At 45.9% G+C, this 9,399-nt stretch overlaps 1 protein-coding gene across 1 annotated transcript; it reads right to left on the bottom strand.

The window, feature by feature from the left end:
- Positions 1-343: 343 nt before the first annotated feature.
- On the bottom strand, positions 344-9,044 carry tfr2 (transferrin receptor 2). The gene is made up of 16 exons (XM_070930159.1): positions 8,783-9,044; positions 8,501-8,693; positions 7,580-7,720; positions 7,385-7,493; positions 7,065-7,307; positions 6,835-6,974; positions 6,589-6,764; positions 6,390-6,509; positions 6,204-6,286; positions 5,952-6,015; positions 5,773-5,840; positions 5,265-5,335; positions 5,059-5,143; positions 4,588-4,812; positions 1,658-1,798; positions 344-598 (listed from the first exon to the last, which is right to left on the bottom strand). The coding sequence occupies exons 1-16, from the start codon at positions 9,042-9,044 to the stop codon at positions 344-346; spliced, it is 2,376 nt and encodes a 791-aa protein (XP_070786260.1).
- Between the last annotated feature and the right edge of the window lie 355 nt (positions 9,045-9,399).

The raw sequence follows: 9,399 nt of genomic DNA, 5'->3' as shown, positions 1-9,399 counted from the left end.
GTGTTGTGTGTGTATATGTGTTGTGGGTCTCAGTGTGTATACGTGTGTGTTGTGTGTCTCAGTGTGTATACGTGTGTGTGTGTATATGTGATGTGTGTGTTGTGTGTCTCAGTGTGTATACGTGTGTGTGTGTGTGTTGTGTGTCTCAGTGTGTATACGTGTGTGTGTTGTGTGTCTCAGTGTGTATACGTGTATGTGTGTTGTATGTCTCAGTGTGTATACGTGTGTGTGTGTGTGTATATGTGATGTGTGTGTTGTGTGTCTAGTATGTATACATGTGTGTGTGTGTTGTGTGTCTCAGTGTGTATACGTGTGTGTGTATATGTGATGTGTGTGTTGTGTCTCAGTGTGTATACGTGTGTGTGTTGTGTATGCTCCACACGTCTCCGTTCAGGGCGTTGGCGGCTCCCTGCAGCGTCCAGGTAAAAAAGGCGAGCTGTCGTCTGAAGCGTTTCTCCTCGAAGCGTTCGGGGTCGGAGGTCAGCAGGGCCAGGTGCTCAGTGAGCGCGCTCAGAGTGTGGTCGCCGCGGCCGTGGATCACGTGACGGAACGGCGTGTCCACCACCGACACGTACTGAGACAGGAAGTAGTATTCCACCTGGAGGACAGACGCAGGAAATGATTTTATTATTCTGTTAAACTCTGGGGATGTTTTCCGCAGAGGGGGAGAGTTGAAGGGGGGGAGGAAATAAAGGTACCTAAAAAAAAAAAAAAAACACTTAGCACCTGATAGTCAGTGTGTCCTTCTCAGAGTCATCACGCAGTTGGACCTGAACTCACAGACATGAAACACATGTTGAATCATTCAGAGTGACGTCCACTTCCAGAGGAGATCATCATCTCTGATGTCCATGTGACTAAATGTCAAGAAATATAGACTAAAAACTATACTTCCTGTTAACATCCTCAAAGCATGATGGGAACTGTATTTCCAAAATGTAGAGCATAATTATACCCCAAATAAAAGAATAATAAGAGTAACAAAAACTTTATACCCTCATGATGCGTGTTGTAGAAGTATCAGCAGCAGCGTTTGCAGTATTTGTACCCTCATGATGCGAGTGTTGTAGAAGTATCAGCAGCAGCGTTTGCAGTATTTGTACCCTCATGATGCAAGTGTTGTAGATGTATCAGCAGCAGCGTTTGCAGGATTTGTACCCTCATGATGCGAGTGTTGTAGAAGTATCAGCAGCAGTGTTTGCAGGATTTGTACCCTCATGATGCGAGTGTTGTAGAAGTATCAGCAGCAGTGTTTGCAGTATTTGTACCCTCATGATGCGAGTGTTGTAGAAGTATCAGCAGCAGTGTTTGCAGTATTTGTACCCTCATGATGTGAGTGCTGTAGAAGTATCAGCAGCAGTGTTTGCAGTATTTGTACCCTCATGATGCGAGTGTTGTAGAAGTGAGTATCAGCAGTAGTGTTTGCAGTATTTGTACCCTCATGATGCAAGTGTTGTAGAAGTATCAGCAGCAGTGTTTGCAGTATTTGTACCCTCATGATACAAGTGTTGTAGAAGTATCAGCAGCTGTGTTTGCAGTATTTGTACCCTCATGATGCGAGTGTTGTAGAAGTATCAGCAGCAGTGTTTGCAGTATTTGTACCCTCATGATGCGAGTGTTGTAGAAGTATCAGCAGCAGTGTTTGCAGTATTTGTACCCTCATGATGCGAGTGTTGTAGAAGCGAGCAGTCGTCGGGTCGTGCAGGTCGCTGTAGTCGATGGCTCTCTGCAGCGTCTCGGCTGCTCGGCTGTAATCTCCTCTGGCACTGAAAACCCACTGAGGAGACAAACCTCTGGCCTGAAGACAGAGACAGAGACAGAAAGCTCTTTGAGCTCTAATTCTGTCATTTGCTTGTTGAATTGGAGAAAAGTCAAAATTAGTGCTGGGCAAAGATTCAAATTTTTAATCGTGATTAATCACATGATTTTCTGCGATTAATCGCATTGTTATGCGCAAAATTAAAAAATGAATTCAAAAGTAGTGTACTTTTATTTTAAAAGTACTGCTATATGAACAAAAGTGCAATAACATTTGGTTTGCAAACACTTAAAACAAATAAGGTGCTTTTTAAACAGCAGTATTCCCTTTACACAGTAGCAGTTGAAATATGTCTTGTAAATCTCAACTTAAACATTAATGTACGCTATTCGCTATTAGTGTGTTACAGAAAAACAAGTTACCATCAGAGTCCAGAGCCACGATCATAACATTATAACAAGCACCTTCCGAGCAACAGCAAGTTCACATTTATAAATCTGTTTTATAGAAACATTTTTCTTTCATCAGGGAGCAGCATAAACAGTCTATGTTCAGTAGCAAGTGTCCCTGTTTGCAAACAGTTGGTGCACGTTGTAACGCTGTTGTAGTCCTCTCCTTTTGATACAACTCGTGTATTCTTCTTGTGATGGTGCGTCTTGAGGGAGGCTCATACGTGACGTCATTCGATGCGACCCTAAGAACGTTCCTCAGAGCGACATCTTCCACAATATTAATCGGCCTGCAGTTTGTAGCTATCCACATCGCTATGGCATTTGTTAGCTTGTCTTGCTTTTGTTTATCTATACTTCTCCTACAAGCTGCATCCAACGTAGTCTGCCGAAGCCTCCCTCCACTGTTCGTTTGGATGGGTGATTTGCTGGCATCAGTGTATTGCATTTAAGTGATACTTCATGTAGCAGTTTGATATGTATGTCTGGTGAATTTCACCAAAATATTCTCTTTAACGTTTCTTTTTTTTTTGGGGGGGGGGTAATCTCCTGTATATATGTGTGTGTGTGGAGTCGCGTTCAACGAAGGCGCGCGCGCTCCAGTCAAAGCCGTTTCTAACGTGACCGGGGGTAAGTTCTGTTTCGCTCCGTGATATGAAAGTTAAAAGTGATAATTTGAATGTGACTAAACTGCTGCATCTTGTCTGATATAATACCCGACTTGTCCTGAGTGAGACCTGCAGGGATTTGAGTTCGCTAATCTGAAGATAAAAGCTAGCGTTAGCATGCTAATTTAGCTTCGTCACTCGAGCGACGTCGTCCTTCATTAAATGGCGTTTATTTTGTTCGTTTCACCAGGATAGCCACGTTTGGCAGACACACAGCTCATGGTTCTGTCTTTTGTGTATCACTACAGGTATGGAGATGTTCATTTTTTAAAAAAGAGATATTTTGTGTTAATGTTTGGGTCTATTCTTTGTTTACAGTAGACTAAATTACTGTTAATTTGATTTTCATACATCCAGAAGTACTGTAAATGTAAAATGAAAATGTCCATGTAAGAGTTCAGTAACCTTTTCCATTTTTCTGTCCCCGCCAGTTCTTTTCTGTTCCGGTTCATGTGAGCGCTGCAGCAGTCTTAGGTCCACCCCAAATGGTTGAGACTCGTGATGACGCCCATCCCAAGCCAATACTGGTCAACATCCCACCCCTCCTGTGACCCATGGTTTGTCTGTGTGTGTATTCAGAGCCAGTGAGCAACGGACTTGAAAAATAATAATAATAAAAACTGCGTTAATGCGCGATAAAATAATTGTCGGCGTTAATTAATTAACGCGTTAACTTGCCCAGCCCTAGTCAAAATATTCAACAATATTGTTAATATGATGTCACTTTAAAAACACATTCAGGCAAACCTGAAACCACTAAAACAGTGTTTTATGCTAACAACAACAGCTAAACAACATACAGAAGAGGACTTCTGAACACCAGCACAGTGAGAACAAAAATCTTCTTAGGACACAACCCTCATTTATTGTCTTCAAAATGTCCCACGACTACACTTCAGTGTTAACTTTTTGTGAGTAACCAAGCTAGCCAGCTTGCTAACTGGTAGTGTTTTTTTGTTGTTGTTTTTTGTTAAGATGACTGGCAGCAAGCCAGCTATGTTGGCCAACCCCCAACCCCATTCCTCTTCTCTGTCCCTTCTCAGTGGTTGGCACTCACAGCAAGAAGGTCCTGGGTTGGACCGTCCCAGGTCCTTTCTGTGTGGAGTTTGCATGTTCTCTCCGTGTTTGTGTGGATTTCCGCCGGGTGTTCTGCTTTCCTCCCACCATCAAGACATGCGTGTTAGGGTAAATACTTCCATCTTAATAATTCTTCTTTTTCTTTCATTATAGGAACCAAAGGGGGACGATGAAGCAGCAGCTCATCGTGACATGCCCCCCAATCCCCGGGTTCCTAGCTCCTCCCGTGACATCACGAGTCTCGTCGACCCCCTTCATCCCTCCCCTCGACCCCCTTCATTCCTTCCCTTGACCCCCTTCATCCCTCTTCTCGATACCCTTCATCATCCCTCCCCTCGAGCCCCTTCATCCCTCCCCTCGATCCCCTTCATCCCTTCCCTCGACCCCCTTCATCTCTCCCCTCTAACCCCTTCATCCCTTCCCTCGACCCCTAATCATCCTACCATGCTCGACCCTCTTCCTACACTTCCAGAATTTGAATAAATTACCTTTTATACCTCACTAATGGTGTGGTCTTTGTTAGTGAACCAACTATTCAAAGACCCCAGAGAGAAAGCATCTGAAAAGGAGCCTGACAGCATTATAACAGCTGACACAGGACATACTGTAATACAGGTAAGATAAAAGAGCATACCTGCAGCTCAGCAGAGTGTTTGTTGAGCTGAGCGCTGAACTGCAGCACTGTCTGCGCGTAGGAAGTGATGCGTAGCGGCAGGATGTGGTCATAGGCCAATCGCAGCACCATCTCCCCCACCAGCTCTCCTAAGCTCCGCCCAGTGACCCCCAGACGACCCCCTAGTACTTCCTGCAGGCGGGAGGCGCTGTCCAATTGTGTGTTAACGAATGGGTATGCTCGCTCCTGAACAAACACGTCGTAAGTAATATGACAAAAAATAACATGACATAAATAACATGACATAGTAACAAGACAAAAAATAACACGACATAAGTAACAAGACAAAAAGTAACATGACATAAGTTACATGACAAAGTAACACTACATAAGTTACACGACAAAAAGTAACACGACATAAGTAACATGACAAAAAGTAGCAGTGTGCAGCAGTGTGTGGACGTGTTGTTGGTTAAAGAATATAAAGTTCACCTCAGTGAATCTGAGCTCCACAGCTGGAACTCCTGCGAAGGCCGTGAAACTGTACGCTCCACTGTTCAGATACAACGGCTTCATACTGAGGAGAGGAATATATGGTCTATGAGTCTTATAGGTAAACTCCAGGACTACGTTACAACATTCTTAGAGCATTGTTCAGTGTTTATGTGCTGCTGTTGTGTGTTTGCTGTGCGTCTCACATCCTCCAGCTGCCTCCCTCTTTCTCAGCCTGGCTGTAGATGGTCTGACCTGCATGTTTTGGATGCTCCACCTTTCACACATAAAACCCAGAACATCATGATCAAACACAACACAAGATGTCTTCATGTAACATAACATCTTGTCACATGTTGTAGCATATAACAACATGACATGACAGGATGCAACATCACTATGACCTCATATAATATAACATGACATGTATCAAGACATGTCATGTCATGACGTACAATAGCATAATACAACATGCATCATGTTATAACAAGTCATCTGATTTCATGTGATGTTACTTTATGTCTTGTCACATTACATCTTGTCATGTTACTTAATGTTACATCACACAACAAGACACAACAAACTGACAGAAAATAATATGACATTACATGATGTCACATGATGTAAAGTAACGTGACATGAAGGCAAAGCAGCACTGAAATACATAAATACACACATCAACATGTGTAACATATAACATAGTAACATGTTCACCTGTCTGATGGCAGCGTCCAGCAGGTCGACCAGCAGAGGACTGGTGTAGGCCGACAGAACATCATCACCTGCAGGCAGACAGAGAGGCAGACAGACAGACGGTTGTTTATTGTCTCTTTCAATGGCTGATTAGCATTTTAAAGAAGGTCTCCTGTGATTGGCTGAGAGCCATATGGTACCCATGACAGCCTGGTCCAGACTGAAGTAGGCTACAGCCTTCAGGTGGAGCATGGACAGGTAACCCTGGAAAACAGAGGTCAAAGGTTACTATGTTGCTATGGCAACCACAAGGTCAGAGGTCAGGGAGAGGACTCAGCAGAGAGTTGCTTAATGTGGGTAAATTTCTGAGTATATTTTAATGTAGAAGTTTGTTTAATCCTTTTTCCTCTGTGGTGTGTAATGTGTGTTTTCTGCTCTCTGATTGGACAAACCTCCAGCCATTCAGTAGCTCCAACGTTCCCAAAATCTCCAGCGTCCCAGCTGACAAACAGCAAACTCCGTCTGGGACTAAAACCTGCACACAGAAACCCTACAATGCTGCCGTGATTAAAGCCACAGCTAGAGGGCGCTTTTCTGTCAGATCAGACAGTCAGCACCTGTCTCCAGGTGAGTCTTACCGTTCTTCACCATGGTAGAGAAAGTTCGAGCCAGCTCCAGGAGGATCGCTGTTCCAACTCCAGACTTCACGGCTCCTGGACCCAACGAGTCCCTCTGAGCTCCCAGGATGATGTACTGGTCTGACAGAGAGATGAAGTGGTTTCTCCTCATTACAGAAATACAGTTTGTTATGATCCATTCATGAAAAATGTCGCTCACCTGGTTCGACTCGTCCCTCCAGAGAGGAGAAGATGTTGTTGAGCAGGACAGGTGTCATGACGTTGTGGACTGACATCTTGACTCTGCGTCCGGAGCTGAACTCTGGACCGACCACGCAGTGCACATACGGCAGCCGACCCCGCCATGACGGAGGACAGGATGGACCAGACAGCTGGCTGAGACACAGAGACACGCAGTAAGGTCACAAGAACATCTGAACAGGTAACCTGAGGGGGCGGGGCTCACCTGAGCAGCTTGGTAGCTACAGTGGCACTGATTGGCAGGGTTGGGATGAGTGGCAGGCCAGAGGACTGGATGGGCGGGAACTGAGTGTGATTGAAGGAGGGAAAACCAGGGGTGAAGGGGTCACCTGACCCCAGGTGGACCTGTGATTGGATGACACGGAGGGAGATGCTGATTGGTCAGGAGCAGCAAGACATGGAACATGTGTGTTTGTATGTATGTGTATGTGTTACATGTTCGGACACGGCGGTGTTTGTGTTCAGTCCGAGGCGTCGGGGGTCCTGCGGCAGGTCGGCGGGGTCGGGGTAGATCAAAGCTCCGCCCGCCCCATTCCTCTCAGCCAACCAGACCTTCTCAGCAAAACTGACCCCGCCCCCAACACGCATCACCACCACACAGCCAACCACAGACACACCCGCACTCTTCAGCCAATTAAAATCCTCCGTACGGCCGTAGTTGGCGTAGACCACGCCCCCCTGCAGAGAGAGAGACAGGTAAAGATACCTGGGATTGTGGTTACCATGGTAACAAATACATCCTGTCTCTGTCTCACCATGGTAGTTCCTGTGGCACTGTATGGACAGTAGTCAGACGGGTTCAAGGGAATCTGTTCTGAGAGAAGTCCTTCAGAGTCCACGAGCCGCAGAGAGCTCCTCTGAGACCTGCACATAAACAAACAAACACCAAACAGGTGTTTCTCCATCGTCACTCTCAAACCTCTGGAATGATCTTTGCACGATCGACCTACCTGTCGGAGAACTGCAGCGTGGCGTACAGCGACTCAGTCCAGGTGTGATCCATCTGCAGCTGTCTGAGGCGTCGGAGGATCTCTGAGGCCAGAGACGTTCCCTCTGAGGAACCTGGAGGGTGACTCGCTCTGCTGACTCGACTGATGGTGACAAACAGAAACACTCTACTGGCCCAACAACACAAAATGACTTGTTCTGACAGCTGGACGGAGTGACAAGAACAAAAACACTGATTCAGCCTTCCTGACCTACCTGAAGGTACCAAAATGACGTTGAAAACAAAAATTCCCTCTCATAACACGACTGAAAAGTCTTTGGTGACCTGCCTGAGGCCCCAAAACATATGACATGACCTCTTGTTTTGGCCCAATGGACGCTGCTGAGTCCAAAAGACCAAAAACAGAAATGACTCGACATCTAACTGAAGAAACGCAAACTAAAGCTACTTGTTCTGACTCTTTGACTGTCTCACTGTGGAGCTCTGAGTTCAGTAACGTTTGACTTCCACCTTGTTTGTCAGTGACCTTTCAAAGTGCCACTGATCAGATAAAAGATGTAACCCGATCTGTGAGAGATGATGTCCGAACCCGTTGAGGAAACATTGAAGAACCCGTCTGGTTCTTCTTTGAAGGAGAAAACTGCCGGTTCCTTCCTTCATCACATACTATCAATAAAGCTTTGGTCAAAGTTCAGTAATAAACACCTGCTGGCTGCAGGGGGTCCTGTCACATCACGCATCATGTTCCAGGAGCAGTCTGATGTTATTCTATATTCTATATGTTCCTTCTTTTCAACAAACAGACTCAAATCAACATGTCGACTGGACCGACTGGACCAAATAACTGATCAGGAATCAATCAAAGGTTTTAATTAATCCATAAAAATGATGAGTCATGTGAGAACAGTAAACAGTGTACCACCTGACTGTGTTGAAGATATCTTCATCCTGCAGCAGCCTCCTCATCATCACCCTCAGCTCTCCCAGGTAAAGCCCCGCCCCTCGCTCTGCAGGTGGTTTAGCCCCGCCCCCCTGTTGCTCGTCTTCCTCCCCCTGCCCCCCTGCCTGGGAGCAGTGGTACCGCCCACCAAACATTGCATAGGCCAATAGGAAGGCTGAAAGAGAGACAGGCCATGCCCACCTTAATCACATGATCAAACTAATCAATGAAAGGGTGTGTGCGTGTGTGTGTGTGTGTGTCTACCTGTGGTGAAGACGACGACTCCACACACACACAGGAACACGCCGGCTCTCCAGTAACCATGGCGATGCTGCAGCACCAATGCTGTGATGTCACTGCTAGGCCCCGCCCCCACCTCCTCCTTAGCCTCTGATGTCACAAACCTCAACTCCACCCTCGGAGCTCCTCCCACCTCCTCATCCTCGGCCACGCCCACTGAGGAAGACTGGAGAGAGGCGTAACCATGGTTACAGGTCAGAGGGGGAGGAGTCCTGATGGCGTCCATGACGACATTGAAGACGGACAGTTAGAGAAAAATATTATGCAATTAAAACTAAATAAAAAGTTATTTTATTCAGAACATTTCTCTGTTCTCTTTGTCCTTCGTGTCTCTTCTGTTCTTTCGCTGATAAACGGATTTCAGTTCTTTCCTGACGCAGCTACAGATCTCCAGTCAGTGTTGGAGCAGCATCATCTGTCAACGCTCATTGTGATTGGCTCCTCAGAGGGGTCAGAGGTCAGCGTGTTGTTTGATCTGGTTAACTTTATTAACAGAAGGTAAACACACAGTGACTGAAGCTGCCTGCTCTAAAACCACCTTTAACTTGTGTTTCTGCGTCACATCAAGCTCTAAATGTGGC

Source organism: Enoplosus armatus, chromosome 23 (genome assembly GCF_043641665.1).
Source record: "Enoplosus armatus isolate fEnoArm2 chromosome 23, fEnoArm2.hap1, whole genome shotgun sequence".
NCBI classification, from domain to species: Eukaryota; Metazoa; Chordata; class Actinopteri; order Centrarchiformes; family Enoplosidae; genus Enoplosus; species Enoplosus armatus.
This window is presented reverse-complemented; position numbering and strand designations above follow the sequence as displayed.